At 42.3% G+C, this 17,335-nt stretch overlaps 2 protein-coding genes across 2 annotated transcripts in view; one reads left to right on the top strand and one right to left on the bottom strand.

The window, feature by feature from the left end:
* LOC134746200 (essential MCU regulator, mitochondrial) overlaps window positions 1-17,335 on the top strand; it is a 158,494-nt gene that overhangs the window by 396 nt on the left and 140,763 nt on the right. The window lies entirely within an intron of this gene.
* LOC134746202 (protein flightless-1) overlaps window positions 100-17,335 on the bottom strand; it is a 37,470-nt gene continuing 20,234 nt past the window's right edge. Inside the window, exons 12-24 of the mRNA XM_063680527.1 lie at window positions 15,118-15,251; window positions 13,902-14,073; window positions 13,297-13,463; window positions 12,418-12,544; window positions 10,773-10,894; window positions 10,053-10,263; window positions 9,030-9,110; window positions 8,314-8,493; window positions 7,070-7,182; window positions 6,178-6,328; window positions 4,678-4,842; window positions 3,877-3,990; window positions 100-2,223 (exon numbers count right to left, since the gene is read on the bottom strand). Of these exons, the coding sequence (XP_063536597.1) occupies window positions 2,089-2,223; window positions 3,877-3,990; window positions 4,678-4,842; window positions 6,178-6,328; window positions 7,070-7,182; window positions 8,314-8,493; window positions 9,030-9,110; window positions 10,053-10,263; window positions 10,773-10,894; window positions 12,418-12,544; window positions 13,297-13,463; window positions 13,902-14,073; window positions 15,118-15,251 (1,872 nt within the window). The 3' untranslated portion in view covers window positions 100-2,088. The remainder of the gene's footprint in view (window positions 2,224-3,876; window positions 3,991-4,677; window positions 4,843-6,177; window positions 6,329-7,069; window positions 7,183-8,313; window positions 8,494-9,029; window positions 9,111-10,052; window positions 10,264-10,772; window positions 10,895-12,417; window positions 12,545-13,296; window positions 13,464-13,901; window positions 14,074-15,117; window positions 15,252-17,335) is intronic.

Below are 17,335 nucleotides of genomic sequence, written 5' to 3'. Positions count from 1 at the left end.
TTTTTGTACATATTAATATTTTCAATTTAATCTATAATAATATTCTCTTCCATATATAAGCATTAATATATTACACCTAAATTTTGTGCATAGTAAAAATGCCTTTTAACAGTTTATTTACTTTATTAATATATTTTATCATACAATTGTTACAAAAGCTACATTAATTGGGTGATATATTGTGTGCTAACTGCTTTATTTAAAACTGTTATTGCACATCAATCATGACATTTGAAAATTTACTCTTTAATAAATTAAATCTTATTTACATGATTACAGGATGAAAATCAATTTATATTAAATTCAAAAATATGCCTATGTACATCTAAATTAATTGTTAGAATTTGATACATATGTAAATGCATTATAAGTATTATAACATATATAACAAATGCATAACTTGTCACAGAGTACACAAAAAGAAATCTCTGCTATGCTAGTCACTGTTACACCCAGTAGCATTAGGGTAATATAATCTCAATCTCATACTTGTGCTTAATATTTTAAGTGAAGATGACTTTATAAAATGGCATGATTCAGTCTTTTATTGCTATCAAATATCTGATTCCTTGCTAATGTTTTTCATGGAAGCTCAGTTGGATATCATAATTAAAAATTGTGCAAATTACTACTAAAACTTTAAAAATGCTTGCATATCATCAAGGCGATTGTTACATAAAATTAAATCTAATACTGATTCCCAATAAAGATCAAAAACATTTGGACAGTAACAAATTCAGGCTTTGCATTTCTAGCCTGTCCTTGATAACCATTATAAAATAAAAGTGATCTGATTGATCTTATTTCCTTGACATATTTTGAACAAGTACTTAATTTACAACTGCAAATTGTTTTTATAATTACCTAAAACAGGGGTCAGCAAACTATGGCTCACAAAACAGATTCAGCTCTTCCAACATACTACAAGCAAATGTTTTGACATCAAATCAATAGTTGGGGCTTAAAATTCTAGATTACAAAGTTTCATAGTATAAAAAAGTTTACGGTTGTGTGGCCCTTTTACATTTGTATACTTACTACTATCAAAACATTACATTTTAAACTACACTCAGTTTTGTAAACACGCAGTTTAAGTCATACCTTACTTCAGCAGAAATGGCTAAGCACATGTTCAAATTTTAACCAGAGAAGAGGAGATATTCAGGCCATTTTGAACACCTTGTCTGCTCAGTCACTTTTTCTGCTGATTGTAAAATATTTTGCAGTTGAGGAAAAAGGAACTTTGGTTGCTGGTGCTTCAGATCTTAGTTGCTGGTGCCACTTTATATTTAGGCCATTTAGGGGCATTTTTAAATTACTCAATAACACTATTTGACTACTATACAATGTTGATCATGAGGAATAATGTAATGTCAATACAGGACCTATGTTGAACAAATTGTTTGTCTTTTGAATCTTTGATAAAAAGAAACTTCTGTAGTAATAAAAGCAAAACTTAAAATAATATACATTTAGGAGTCTATAAAAGAAACAGTGTGAAGAAATTATGTGAAAACAGGGTAAAAAACCCGAAATCGATTATATACTGAAGGTAGGACTTCAGGGATAGGGTGCATAGACCCATTCGGTATTCATTCAATGTCCCTTTCTACCTTTCGCAAAACGTGGCATAAAATACTTCATTCTCAAAATGTCCTCTTTCACACCTCTTACATTTTTAAAATGTGAATGTAGTGTAATTATTCAGAAAGATTTTTATTTTCTAATTTAATGGAACCATTTTGAACACTGGGCTAAAAGTGAAAAGGATGAATAAAGTGACGCCTGGCAAAAGAGACTCGAATCAGTTATTCTAATAAGTAATCTTTTATAGGTGCCCTGTTTTCGGCTTAAAGACAGGAGAATGGCTGTTTCCAATCTTGCCAACATTTGTTTGAGGCCAGTGATTCTTTACCCATGGTTCGCGGACCATTGGTCATACATTAGGTACTTAGTGATCTGCGAATTTATAAAAAAAAAACATTTATTCGTCATAGGTATTTTAAAAGTAATTTTATCGAGTGTTCTCTTATCACGGGAAGGTTAAGAACCACTGTTGAAGACCTATTTTCTATTGTTTCGTACAATTTACTCGGGAGGCCTCTTGTGCTCGCCCCAGCCATGGAAGCACTTGGTGAACCGGCGAGACTCTTTGTTTTTGAGCGTCAGGAACAGCTTGCGCGGGTGGTCGGGCTGCAGGGTCTTCATGTGTTGGATGTATACCTGCCAATATAATGCTGTATCAAACCACAGGTCACTTGGGACCTACCAGGTGGACTTATCTACAAGTGTAAAGGGGCCCACTGATTATCAGTCCGCCGGACGATATCAGCCTGTCAGTTAGAACAAACATTTGACAGTTCCGATCAACTGACAGGCCGATATCGTCCGGCGGACTGGTAATCAGTGGGCCCCTTAAGTCGCGTATTACGGTCGTTAGACAAAAGCATAGTTGCACGTTACCCGCTTTGCTCCGCTATAAGTTTAATGGATAGATAGCTATCACAGGCAGTAAAAATAGACATTTTAATAAACACTATTCATGTAATAGACCGCGGGCCAGGAACAGATTTCCATGACCAATCGCCTCCCGGGCGAAAACTCGTATAGTGGTTAATGGCTATGTATTATGAACCCTCGTGAACGTCAGCTGCCGCTCCGTTGGTGGGTTGAGGAATGGCAGCCAATAAAGTCTATAAAAAAATTTAGTCATCGCCTCCCGCTTGATACTTTGTCAGATGATAGTTTAGATGCTATTTTGATTAAACAAAATCGTCAGCCGATTGTATCGCTGTGGAAAGACCGTCAGCTGGTCACATGAACATGTAATAAAGAAAATTCTTTTCAGTCATCGGCGTCATCGCTTTCCATTTGATACTTTGTCAGATGATTAGTTTAGATGCTATTGTTAATAAAACAAATCGTCAGCTGGTTGTATCGCGGTGGAAAGACCGTGTTACGCGTTTCGGTGGCTGCCATTCCTCAACCCACCAACGGAGCGGCAGCTGACGTTCACGAGGGTTCATCATACATAGCCGTTAACCACTATACGAGATTTCGCCCGGGAGGCGATGACTGACGAATTTGCGCCTGGCTCGCGGTCTATAAGGATCGGCGTGTCAGAAGAGATTGGAGTAGCAGAACTCGGGCTTCGACATACTTAATACAAACACTTACATATGAATGTAAAAAATAGTAATAACATTTGTCGCTAGATGTCGCTTTATGCATCCTGAATCGCGCTATCGATGTGCTTTCACAAGTTACGTTAAGTCTCTTGATTCCATCATCCCATTATACAAACGGACGAAGGACGGAAGGACCAGCGGCTTAGAGCAGATTTTTGACGCGCTGTCTCGCACATACCAGCCAGACGTATGCGTATACAATACATAACGGCCCCTGGTCCAAATTTGACAGCTAAAAAACGACGTCAGTTTTATATTTACAACTATGTCTGCCCGCAACTTTGTATGCGTGGAATGATGTTGATTGATAAAAACTATCCTATGTCCTTCACCGAGCCATTATCTCCATACGAAATTTCATGAAGAGTGAAGAGGTAACAGACAAAGAGTTACCTTCGCATTTATATTATATAGTATGGATTGAATTTTAATGGCATTATTCAAAAACGCATTACTAGCCGGAATTAGCTATGAATCGTTTGCCTTTATCTGTCATTTTGACTTATGTATTTGTAAGAAAGAGATAAAACATAATTTAACTAATTAAGGCTCGTAAAGTTTTATGAATAAGAGGGTAAGTCTTTTGCTGACCCCCCAGTATGGCGTTAGTGGAAAAGCGAGGAGTTAGACTTAACCTTGTTATTACTACTTATTTTAATATAATAACTGCGCATTTGTTTGAAATTACCTGAGCGGACTTGTAGGCCAGCTTGATCTCCACCTCGGAGCACTTGGCGCCGAGCCACAGGAACACCTGGTCGCCGTTGTCCAGGATCATGATGTCGTCGTCCGCCAGGTCGTCCTGACAGTGACACACAACCAAACTTATAATATCGCAAAACTAATGGAATTCAAAATTTTGTTAAAAAATAGGATTTTTTTAACCTTTTGGACGCCACTGACGGATATATCGGCACCGCAAGTCCAACGCCAAAGACGGGTTAATCTCAAAGGCCACAGAGCAACATAGACCTACGTGCATGTGAATAACGTTCAATTTCAGTTAAGACATTTCGGTGACTTGGCGTCCGAGTGACAGCTTTTGTTTGACACGGCGTCAAAAAGGTTAAATATCCGACTGCATTTGTCTTTAGAGAATAGGAATCAATTTAGATTGTAACGCAAGGTTTGATTAGCTTAATACAGACAGCCACCCGAACAATTAGAACCGAGCCATACTTGTGTCTTTTTAGGGTCCCGACCCTATTACTAAGACTCCGCTGTCCGTCTGTCTGTCACCAGGCTGTATCTCATGAACCGTGATAGCTAGACAGTTGAAATTTTCACAGATGATGTATTTCTGTTGCCGCTATAACAACAAATACTAAAAAGTACGGAACCCTCGGCGCGCGAGTCTGACTCGCACTTGACCGCTTTTTTAAATAATCTTTATTGCTTTTCTGTAGATTAGTTTGGTTGCATAGTCCCAATTTTACAGAAATAATCTTTCTGAATTTTAAAGATGGACACTACATTTGTAAAATCTCACCTGGCAGAAATCGGTGCACTTCTCAGACACGGTGAAGTATCCCTTCTCGTTGGAGCAGCGGAACAGCCTCGTGTAGTTGAGGAAGCCCGCGTCGGTATCGTATTCTTTACGGCCGCCCAGCGCCACCCAGAAGAAGTTATCCGGCTCGCTGCCCTCGGTCAACACCTTCAAAACAACGAGTTCAATAACATGTATAAACTAAACACTGACAATTAGCATAATATCTCGGGGTTTTGGGTGCGGGTGCGGGAATGTTTAATACTAGCCTAAGTTCATTTAGAGCTTATTAGAGCCGGTTAGAGTATGCCGCCGTCGTGTGGGACCCGCACGAGACAAAGTATGTGCTCATGCTCGAGCGTATTCAAAGAAAATTTGCTAGATTCGTTTATAAACGGAGGTACGGATACTATCCATATCTCTATCCTTCCCGCTTTGTCCTGGGAATGGTCGGCCTTGACACTGGAGCTCAGACGCAAATTAATGTTAATTAGTGCATTACCATTCCCTGTTCAATGGCGGGATTGACAATGAAATTACGTATTTTTTATTAGGTAAGTATTTTACTGTAAACAGAGATAGAAATCTACGATTCCCACACCTTGAATTGAACATGTTCATTATGTTATTTTATTATCTTGGGAAAACGTGGACTATGAAATTACCAAATTATGTAGTCATTAGTATCCTAATATTTATTTGTAATATATTAGTATTAGTATTTAAACTTACAAATGTAACCTAAACTTAGTGTGAATAAATGACTATTTATTTATATATATTTATTTTATATTAAGATAAGATAATATTTATTAATTTAAAACTTATGCTAATTGGCTGTATACAATGGTAATTATACAATTTATACTTAAAATACTAGTACATTCATAGATTTAACTCAAAATAAGTACAGGTCAAGTTAAAAACTTTAATACCGAACGAATTTGTATTTTCTGTCGCTAATGGAAATTTGTTATTAGTAGTAACATTTGTCGCTAGATGTCGCTGTCTGCATCCTGAATCGCGCTATAGGTTTGTTCTCTCAAACTTTTATAGATTTTGACTCATCATTGAGAGATCAGTTCTCGTAAGGAGAAGGGAAGAAGGACCAATAATATTTTTGATACGCAATCTCGCAAATACCAGCGAGATGTAGGCGTCATATTTCTTAAATACCAAACATAATTATTAAGTAATTTTAACTACGGAGTGGTCGTTGTAATTAGTTGTGAAGATTTAACCCATATATGCCTATTGGGTCGTTTTTGACCCACTGAATAAAACACGCTCCTATGCATTAAAATTAGTAGGAGAGCGAGCCTGGAACCTCAGAGTCTAGACCAAAGACTAGTTATGGGCATATATGGGTTAAAGCCTGTATTTGAATCTACAGTTGACGTCAAACATGTGCTCATATTTTTCGCCTTACTGTAAAGGAGTAAACATATCTTTGACATCAACTGTACATAACCATACTTTATAACCCTGTGAATGTGTGATTACCTGCAGGCTGACCCAGGGACTGTTGAACTTGTGTTCGGCGATGTGCTCGATGAGACGGGCGGAGTCCGCGTCAGCTTTGCTGCCGATCCACGCGTATACGATTGCTGATGAGGTGTCGTTGGCGCCCTCTAGCGGCACGTTTAAGATGTAACTGTTAAAGAATGTGTTCGCAGTTAGTAAAATAAATTTCAAGGCAAGGAATATGTGACCAAGTAGCGGAGGTAACATCGACGAAAGATAAGTGAAAGAGGACATACTAAAACAATCCGAAGTCCTAACTATATAACTTTAATGATGTTCTTAATCTTTCTCAGTCACTGAAGCAAATAGATCTGTGATGAACAGGGCAGTTTTGTTTATCAATGTGTTTCAAGGGACCACCACATACAACACACCACCATTAAGAACCACAGATAGATGGATGAGTAGTGAAAAATCACTACATTGTATAAAACAAAGTAGCTTCCTGCTGTCTGGATGGATGTCGGTCCCTTTGTATGCTTAGATTTTTAAAACGCGCTGCTGTCAGCGGTCAGAGAGTGGGACGCCAGTCCGCTGCACGAGCGCTGGAGGGCCTACCACAAGCCTGTTGAATCGGGGTCGGGGTGACCCAAGACGCAGGTCCTTATTTAAACATTTTTGTGTATTCGTTTTTGTGTTTGTGTAATTCGTTTTAAATGTTTTAAACTCATATGGAAAAAAGATCTGGAGTAAATAATTTCATTCATTCATTCAAAACTAGGCAACGGATTTGATGCGGTTTTTTTAATTGATAGAGTAATTCAAGAGGAAGGTTTATATGTATAATACATCAGCATTAGACCCGTGCGCAGCCGGTGGGTGGGGGGTGGGGGGGGAGGGGGTGGGGTGTCGCTAGTAAAACAGTAAATACCAGAAGGCGCTGTTGAGCTGCGCCGCATCAGCCTTGACCTGCAGCAGGCGCGTGCACAGCGCGGAGCCGTTGCTGCGCAGCTCGAACAGCTCCACGGGCTGCTTGCCGCCCGACTGCAATAAACGGTTCTATTAATCGAATATAAACTGTTGTGAGACATACTAACATTAAATCAATTTACGGTTTAGACTCACTTGTTGTGAGTTCGTGCTGTGTGGCGCTACAAGTGTTAGGTGACCCAAACCCAAACACACCACTGTGCCCGCCTACAACGATAGCGCAAGACCTCCCCCAACCGGTTTTCTCGGCGCGCGGCAGCGGCAGTACGCAATACACGGTCGTCGTGAACGCTGCTCGCACTATTAGTGCTTGAGAAAGGAGACCTAGGCTCTCCGAAACATGTCGCGCGAGTGACTAAAACAAGTGAGTCTAAACCGTGAAATTATTTAATGTTAAGGTTCTATTAATCCCAAGCTTTACACTTTCGCAATATTGGGTCAGCAAAGAGAACCAAATTCCAATTCTTCTGTATTTAATAATTCAAGATCGTTTATGGCTAGAAAATTTTGACTCCAGAAGTTGAGATGTTATCGTTCGTCGTTAATACAAATTGTAATGTAGTCAACTTGAGAGTGTAACGATGTTTTTCCTTTTGTATCAAAGATTTGCCAAAAGATCAGTGTTTAAATGTAGTTTTTAGGGTTTCGCACCCAAAGGGTAAAAACGGGACCCTATTACTAAGACTCCGCTGTCCGTCCGTCTGTCTGTCTGTCCGTGTGTCACCAGGCTGTATCTCATGAACCGTGATAGCTAGACAGTTGAAATTTTCACTGATGATGTACTTTTGTTGCCGCAATAACAACAAATACTAAAAACAGAATAAAATAAATATTTAAGTGGGGCTCCCACACAACAAACGTGATTTTTTTGCCGTTTTTTGCGTAATTCGTGCGCGAGTTTGTCTCACACTTGGCCGGTTTTTTTTGTCTCATTTCACATGGCATAGTATAATAGCTATAGTCTGGCAAACCAATTTTGTCAGTAAAAAAAATGTTGGATTTGAAAAATCCACATATGAGGGTTCGACCTACACAATTTGAATGTTGTGCCTTTATTTATTGACTTACTCATACTCATACTCAATCTTTATTGCATATCACATTGTATCTTAACTTACTTGTACCTATTGGTGGTATTGGTTGTACTTATTGGTTCGCAAGGCATGAACAAGTTATTATACTCACCGGCGGCTGATTCCTCTTGCCGTCCCGTATGATGAACCGGCGGTGGAAGTGCGACATGAACTTGAGGCTCTCCTGCTGCTGGTGCGTCCGCACCACCTCCAGCCGCTTGCAGAGCTGCTTGAACTTGCGCTCCAGCCCGAACGTGAACGTCAGCCAGCCCATGTTGGGCGCTCGCCGACCCTGGAATTATTCAAAGTTTAGAAGTTGCGTGGTACGAAGGGTCGGTTGCACCAAACCGCCTGTCACCGTTAAAGCGTTCGCTAAACTTTATTATATGACAAGTTTCATAGATCTCTGCTGCGTGACGTTGATTAGTCTGTTAACTGTGGTTAGTGCAACTGGGCCTACATGGGACGATACAATATAGTTTCTTTCCTAGCTGTGATACTTTGTCAGTCAGTTGTTAAAAATAAGTAATAAGGGTGCACAAAACAAAACTGAAAAAAATTACCCACCTGCCCAAGATACCTACAAATTCAAGTGAGACACCGCCATTTTGTTGGGACAATTTGACGAAAACTTGCATTGGCCTAAGATTATACACATCCGTCATTATTTTTCAGATATTCGATGCTACTTCTAGTATATCAATTTAAATAGATATTGGCGATATTATTAGCTACAGCAAAATTATTGATGACTTTGCCATGGAATAAAAGATCAATGATATTTAAAGCCATGCAGACCATCGATTGACAGTGGCACCTACCACCTACCTGCCAGAAGTACACCACCCACGTGACCGCGTCCGCGTCTCCTTCTTCGTCACCGTTGGAGCTCTCGCTTTCGTCTTCCGGCTGGTGAAAGTGAAATAGTTATAAAACGAAACATTCTACTACCACTCACTCATAAAAACCGAATTGTAATTAATACGTATGTATACACCCTCAAGCATCTGATAATAAAGTTCAGTAACTTTTAGGGTTCCGTACCCAAAGGGTATAAAACGGGACCCTATTACTAAGACTCCGCTGTCCGCCCGTCCATCAGTCCGTCTGTCTGTCCGTCTGTCACCAGGCTGTATCTCATGAACCGTGATAGCTAGACAGTTGAAATTTTCACAGATAATGTATTTCTGTTGCCGCTATAACAACATATACTAAAAACAGAATAAAATAAATATTTAAGTGGGGCTCCCATACAACAAACGTGATTTTTTGCCGTTTTTTGCGTAATGGAACCGACTCGCACTCGCACTTAGCCGGATTTTGTCTCTTTGTCTAAATCGATGTTCAGTGGCAGCTTCAGGGTGAAGCGGCTCTCACCCTCGGGAACACTTATTGAAAGAGAAAGGCATTCGCTCACGGCTATAAGTCTTTGCTACGCCACAATTGATAGTCCTTATTGGTTTTATAAACTGAAATAGATATATGCACTAATAAAAAAAGTGACCAAGTCCACCGGTGGCCGAGGCGGGAATCGAACCCGCGTCTTCAGCTTACGCGGCTACCGGTGGCCTCGGTACAGTTTTTCTTTAGTGTATGATATCTATTTCAGTTTATAATTTATGTACAGGGTGGATTTTCCTAGGGACCTATTGATAATGGTTAGGAATGGAATCGATTGGCATAAAAAAATTGCATGTGAAAAATAAAAGTTTTCATTTTCATAAAGTTGTATGAAAAAAGTCTTTCTCGATTTGTGGCTTTTCTACCTGTTAATTTTTGGTGGTTTGTTTGGTGGGTAATATTTCATAAAATAATTTGATTTGTTCCCTAGTTGGTTTTATTTGTACTAACCGCGGGCAGGATGTACCGGCACAGGAACACGTAGCAGTCCTGCGAGTAGAAGACGCCTAGCTCAGTGTCGGGCAGGCGCACGAAGTGGCGTCCCTCCAGTACGAACGCCTCCATGGCCTCCAAGTCCTCGTTCCATTCGTCGGCGAGCGTCTTGGCCTCGGTCGCCGGCATCGATGGTTGACGCGGTGTGAACAGCGCCGATAGGTCCGCTCTGGTTATATAAACGTTTACATTAAGTAGACTTAATCAATGGGGTTGGCAACTCTCAAAGATTTGCATAGATGGCGCCATCATAGCTTGCCCCTTTTTGTATGAGATTTGGCTTAAAGGGCTGGCATCCAGGGGATTAAAAAAACAAAAATTTGACACAATTCTAGGGATTGACAAGGCAAGCTATGCTGGCGCCATCTGCTAAATATTTCGATCGGCCAACCCCATTACAAAGATACTGGACTGGACTCAAGTAGCAAACTATGACACTAATTATTTCAATTAAAACTTTGAAATCATCTATGTATATTGTATAGCTCAGGAGTCAAACTTTTTGTTCCGAGGGCCGTGGCTAGGCCTCGTGTTCTTTTGATTCTATTTCGCGAGCCAGATTGTACGGTGTTTAGCTTTTCCGCGAACCAAAATAAAGGCTCGAAAGATGGTCCCCGGTATAGCATTATCAGTGAATGTATATTTAGTGGGAATAAGCAAGTATGTAGGTATTCTGACTTGGTTTCTTGTCGCTTGGCCCAGCTGGCCAGGTCGGCGCCGGTGCGCGCCACCGACTCGGCCGTGCGCGTGAAGTCCACGGCGATCACCTCCTCCCAGCCCAAGAAGTACGTCTTGAATATCTGCACACAAATACGATTTATTAATCTTACTATTAAAGTCTGTTTTTTTATTCCGTAGACTAAAATAACATTTCATGTGTTGCTAGCTTTTTATATTATAGTCTTATAAATAGTGACGTGCTACAAACGGTACTAACCGAAAATAAACCATTGGGAGCTACTTATATTTGTTGATGAAGACGAGAGAAAACGCTCAGAATACATCCGATCACTATACGAGTAAAGTAACGAAAGTCGAATACGTAAACCAATGAAGGCGGTTAAAAATACCAAAATGGCGTTGCGTCAGGTCGGCGATACGTCAATATCATTTTTTAAATGTTTGAGTAGATTAGTGGTGAGTAGATTTTATTTATTGTTTATTTCCTATCATGTAGCGAGGAGATTTCATTTATTGTTTATTTTGAATCTAAAATTTATTTAATATTAATTGGTTATTCACAAACCCAAATCAAAGATCAGCACTGTTTGTTTTAAGCTGGTCACATTATTTCTACGTTTGACATTTGTGGTTGTCATTTTAGTCTACGGAATAAAAAACAGACTGGACTTCCGGTTCGAGCGCCATCTTGATAGTTAGCATCGTGATTAATTACTTTGTTTTTTGCTTATTAATATTGTTTAAAGTGTAATATCGATAGCTTATTATACAGTAAACTAATGTGGTAGTGTGCAGTAAATGGAGAATTAATTTTGAAGCGCGTTTAACCACCATCTTGGAGTCAACGGCCGGTAGTCCACGTGCTTCTTGTAGTCTAGCTATCGATTTACAAGAGCTAACAAATCACCGTACACTGTCTTGTACAACCGTACAATTTTTGTCGTTTTTAAACCTCTTAATACCTTGATACTGGCGAAATAGTCCCACTGGGCTGAAGCCATAATTTTAAAAGAAGAAGAAGAAGAAAAAACAGACTTTACGATCTCTGATTGCAACCACTGATGCTAGGCGAGCAGCCGTTATAGCAAATATTCGGCTAGTAGGACGTGCTTGGTTGAGAAAAATACTCAACAACTCAAATTCGACTAAGGCGGCAGTAGGCAGTCGAGTTCAACCTTTCCTTGTGCGGATGCCTCATTGGTCTGCGGTGTCGTAAACTTTCGTGGCAATGTGGTATGATATGAGAGTTTGAACTTAATTTATAAAGCCTTGACACAGTTATTTAAAGGAAAGTGTGACGCAGGCAGGCTTAATTGGCACTTAAACATAAAGTTGCAACTGCATTGCTGAGTGGAGACCATTTCAGCCTCACATCCTTATCTGTTAGTTTTGTATTTTTCACTTTTGTTTTTTTTCTTGTTGTGGTTAATGTACTTTTGTAATGTAATAATGATGTGTTTCCTGAATAAATATTATTCTATTTTATTCAATTCTATAAGTTTAACCCTTTGACCGCCAATGACGTCAACTGACGCGCGCGGCTTCAGGTCAATATTTACGCGAGGCGTAGCGTTCAAAGGGTTAAACTATACACAGTTATTTGAATGTAAAAATGTTTGTACTGTTCGTAGGATCAGTGTACCTGAGTCTCGGTGCCTTCTTGTAGACGCGTAACGAGAGCGTACTCCACGCGCTCCACCATGTTGAATAGTTCCTGCGCTAGCTTCACGGCCGCTGCGCGCACTAACCGGGAAGACTTCTTGCCGAACCTGGTAGGTTATTTGAAAACCTTTAGTTAAATTGAAAAATATATATATTTATACAGGGTGGATTTTCTTATTGGGTCAGTGAGGGCAGCTACCAGATCCCGTGCTGCTACGCGAAAATGGTCTTAGAAGACCTTCCCTCAATTTCAAATTAATGAAGATTGGCGTTTACAAATTTTGGAAAAAACATACAGGTTGCGAGAAAAAGGTCATTTTTGGCAAACTTTTTTTTTTTATGCCAATCGATCCCATTTCTATCCAGGTACAAAAGCTAATATGGGACCAAAAAAAAAAATAACGGCTAGAAAAGCCACAAGTCGAGGAGAACGTTTCGCATACAATTTGTATGAAAATGAAAATACATATTTATTATTCACATGTTATTTTTTTATGCCAATCGATTACCTTCCTACCCAGTATCAATAGTTTCCTACTTACGGTAATGTACTAAAAAGCCACAATTTAAAGAAAACTTTTCCATACATTTACTATGGAGAAAACGTGACATTTTATTCACATCTTTCTATCTCGCCAATCAGTCCTGTTACGTTTAAGGACCATTATACTGTATGAAGACGTTACTGTAGGACTGATGGGCGAGATAGAAAAGTGGTCAAACAAGTTACGCACTCATCCCACCCGCAACGTATCAGTACGGTCGACGCCCACCGCCCAGCTTAGCTCACTTAGTTCAATTTACCACATAAACACGCTCGAGCTCCACGCGGTACAGTTGCATTCTACTGTCAACTCACCACACGAACACGTCGCGATGCGCGTCCAGTATGTACACATTGCGCGTAGCTAGAACGCCTCGTGCTAGCGGAGCTGCCTCGGGTTGGGGTAACTCCAAGTAGCCCATACCGAGCTCAACACGGTATAGGCGAGGGGGAAGCCAGCTAAAGTCTACTGGCACGTGCTCCTGTCATCAAAGAGAAGGTTATATCCCCTGAACCGTATTTAATAACGTTACAAAAAAACATATATGTGTGTTCTCTACTTTGACCTTAGATATTTTTTTAAGTGCGCGCATAGTACGCAGAACGAAGACAGCAGTTATTTTTAGACACAATTTCTATTTTAAAACCTGTATTAAACTATAAAGACTATGTAATTTGTTTGTTATGCTAGTGTTTCATATAAATTCCATAGTAGCAAAATTGTTTTGACAGTTCGAAAAAATAAACTGATTTGACTGGTAGTCAAATATACCCTATTGTATCTTAAAACTATGTTCAAAGAAACTACTCTAGTAGAGGGAACCATCTGGTTTCATCGTACGTATGAGATGGATGACAGTTATCCAGTAAAAGCATTATGCGACCAACATCTGAACATATTAGAAGGCCTTAATGTTTACCTCTGGTACAAACGCGTCGCCCTCATATCCTAAAGTCTGCCAGAATGATTTCGGTTCCTTGCCCGGCGGTTCCGCTATCAGCTCAGCTTTGTTCTTCCTCTCTTCTTTATTTATTTTCTCTGCGAACAGGCGAGCCTTCGACTTGAGCGTGTTCTTCGCTTTTTTACCGTACCTAGGAAAAAACGGTCAACTTTAGCGGGTTTACCTCTTTTAGAACATCACACTGAAACTTAAAAAATCTATAATTCTGACTTAATGTTTCTTTTTTAATTGACCATATTTTTTTACTATGTAATTATTCTAGAGCCGGCGTATTGCTTAGCAAATTTCTGGAAATTCCTTGTATGTGTATATTCCTTTGTTTTTACGACAAAGAAATAACGTACACACACGTCATGTTATGTTAACAAAAAAGAAACCGGGCAAGTGCGAGTCGGACTCGCGCACGAAGGGTTCCGTACCATTACGCAAAAAAACGGTAAATAAATCACGTTTTTTGTATGGGAGCGCCACTTAAACATTTATTTTATTCTGTTTTTAGTATTTGTTGCTATAGCGGCAACAGAAATACATCATTTGAAAATTGCAACTGTCTAGCTATCACGGTTCCTGAGATACAGCCTGGTGACAGACAGACAGACGGACAGAGGAGTTCAGACCCCTCATCACCCCTCTGTCTACCCTAATACTAAGGTAAACGGTAAAGTAAGCGTTTTTGAAACGTTTGGGTACGGAACCCTAATTAGTTGTGAATCTTCTCCTCGTTCTTTGGCTAAGTAGACATACCTTCTGTGGTTTGTTTGTCAGAAACGTTATACTCGTAGCAAAGATAGATATAACTCCGTAATAGATGGGTTTAAGGAAAAAACGTGCCTCGAAAATCAAGAAAATTTGATTCTCGATCAGAGGGCTCTACTAGCTTTGGCCTACTGTCGTATAGATGGCGTTGACGGTTTCGTTTGTTATTTAACAATTTAAACGCATATCAGTGAAAGAACATGGGTCAAAAATGTCAAAATCATAAAAATAATTAATGCAAATAAAAAAAATCATTTATCCATATTTAAATACATTTTATCGTATTTTTATAAATCTTAATTTTTAGTTTTAAGGTGTGTCGATAGATGGCAGTGAATTTACTGTGGTTACAAAATCTACTATGACAGTACCGCTCTATCTTATTATATCCTCTTTGCTGGTAGCAATGAATAGTTACCACAGGTATATAATGAGGCCGGTGTCCAGTATGAACACGTGGCGCGTGTCGAGCGAGGCGGCCGACACTTCCACGGGGACCAAGTGGACGCCGCTGCCGTGCGCGTGCACTCGGTACAGACGGGTCACGTAACGCTGTACACAAACAAGATAATCAGAACAGGGCGCGTAGCCAACGTGACAATCCTTAACGAACGCTCTGTAGCGTATCGTAGTCATCCCTCTCTATCACTCTTCCCCACTAGTGCGGAAGTGACAGTTGCGTTTCGTTCAATACGGAGCTTTACCGATTGCAGGTTGGATACGCACCCAGGTATCTTTATGGGACATAACATTTCTTATGTGACCGCGGCCGGCAAAACGTCATTGACAGGTTATTCGTGGCCCTGCTCGTGGGTAAGTAGTATGTTCACTGACCGGCTCGTCCACGGTGAAGAAGCCGGAAGCGGTGTGCGCGCCCTGGATGTAGACGGGCGGTGTGGGGAACAGAGCGAGGAACTCCTCGGACTCGTCGCCCTGCTCGTGGCGCTGGGTGAGCAGTAAGTAGTATGTTCACTGACCGGCTCGTCCACGGTGAAGAAGCCGGAAGCGGTGTGCGCGCCCTGGATGTAGACGGGCGGTGTGGGGAACAGAGCGAGGAACTCCTCGGACTCGTCGCCCTGCTCGTGGCGCTGGGTGAGCAGTAAGTAGTATGTTCACTGACCGGCTCGTCCACGGTGAAGAAGCCGGAAGCGGTGTGCGCGCCCTGGATGTAGACGGGCGGTGTGGGGAACAGAGCGAGGAACTCCTCGGACTCGTCGCCCTGCTCGTGGCGCTGGGTGAGCAGTAAGTAGTATGTTCACTGACCGGCTCGTCCACGGTGAAGAAGCCGGAAGCGGTGTGCGCGCCCTGGATGTAGACGGGCGGTGTGGGGAACAGAGCGAGGAACTCCTCGGACTCGTCGCCCTGCTCGTGGCGCTGGGTGAGCAGTAAGTAGTATGTTCACTGACCGGCTCGTCCACGGTGAAGAAGCCGGAAGCGGTGTGCGCGCCCTGGATGTAGACGGGCGGTGTGGGGAACAGAGCGAGGAACTCCTCGGACTCGTCGCCCTGCTCGTGGCGCTGGGTGAGCAGTAAGTAGTATGTTCACTGACCGGCTCGTCCACGGTGAAGAAGCCGGAAGCGGTGTGCGCGCCCTGGATGTAGACGGGCGGTGTGGGGAACAGAGCGAGGAACTCCTCGGACTCGTCGCCCTGCTCGTGGCGCTGGGTGAGCAGTAAGTAGTATGTTCACTGACCGGCTCGTCCACGGTGAAGAAGCCGGAAGCGGTGTGCGCGCCCTGGATGTAGACGGGCGGTGTGGGGAACAGAGCGAGGAACTCCTCGGACTCGTCGCCCTGCTCGTGGCGCTGGGTGAGCAGTAAGTAGTATGTTCACTGACCGGCTCGTCCACGGTGAAGAAGCCGGAAGCGGTGTGCGCGCCCTGGATGTAGACGGGCGGTGTGGGGAACAGAGCGAGGAACTCCTCGGACTCGTCGCCCTGCTCGTGGCGCTGGGTGAGCAGTAAGTAGTATGTTCACTGACCGGCTCGTCCACGGTGAAGAAGCCGGAAGCGGTGTGCGCGCCCTGGATGTAGACGGGCGGTGTGGGGAACAGAGCGAGGAACTCCTCGGACTCGTCGCCCTGCTCGTGGCGCTGGGTGAGCAGTAAGTAGTATGTTCACTGACCGGCTCGTCCACGGTGAAGAAGCCGGAAGCGGTGTGCGCGCCCTGGATGTAGACGGGCGGTGTGGGGAACAGAGCGAGGAACTCCTCGGACTCGTCGCCCTGCTCGTGGCGCTGGGTGAGCAGTAAGTAGTATGTTCACTGACCGGCTCGTCCACGGTGAAGAAGCCGGAAGCGGTGTGCGCGCCCTGGATGTAGACGGGCGGTGTGGGGAACAGAGCGAGGAACTCCTCGGACTCGTCGCCCTGCTCGTGGCGCTGGGTGAGCAGTAAGTAGTATGTTCACTGACCGGCTCGTCCACGGTGAAGAAGCCGGAAGCGGTGTGCGCGCCCTGGATGTAGACGGGCGGTGTGGGGAACAGAGCGAGGAACTCCTCGGACTCGTCGCCCTGCTCGTGGCGCTGGGTGAGCAGTAAGTAGTATGTTCACTGACCGGCTCGTCCACGGTGAAGAAGCCGGAAGCGGTGTGCGCGCCCTGGATGTAGACGGGCGGTGTGGGGAACAGAGCGAGGAACTCCT

This window comes from Cydia strobilella, chromosome 12 (assembly GCF_947568885.1).
Source record: "Cydia strobilella chromosome 12, ilCydStro3.1, whole genome shotgun sequence".
NCBI lineage: Eukaryota > Metazoa > Arthropoda > Insecta > Lepidoptera > Tortricidae > Cydia > Cydia strobilella.
This window is presented reverse-complemented; position numbering and strand designations above follow the sequence as displayed.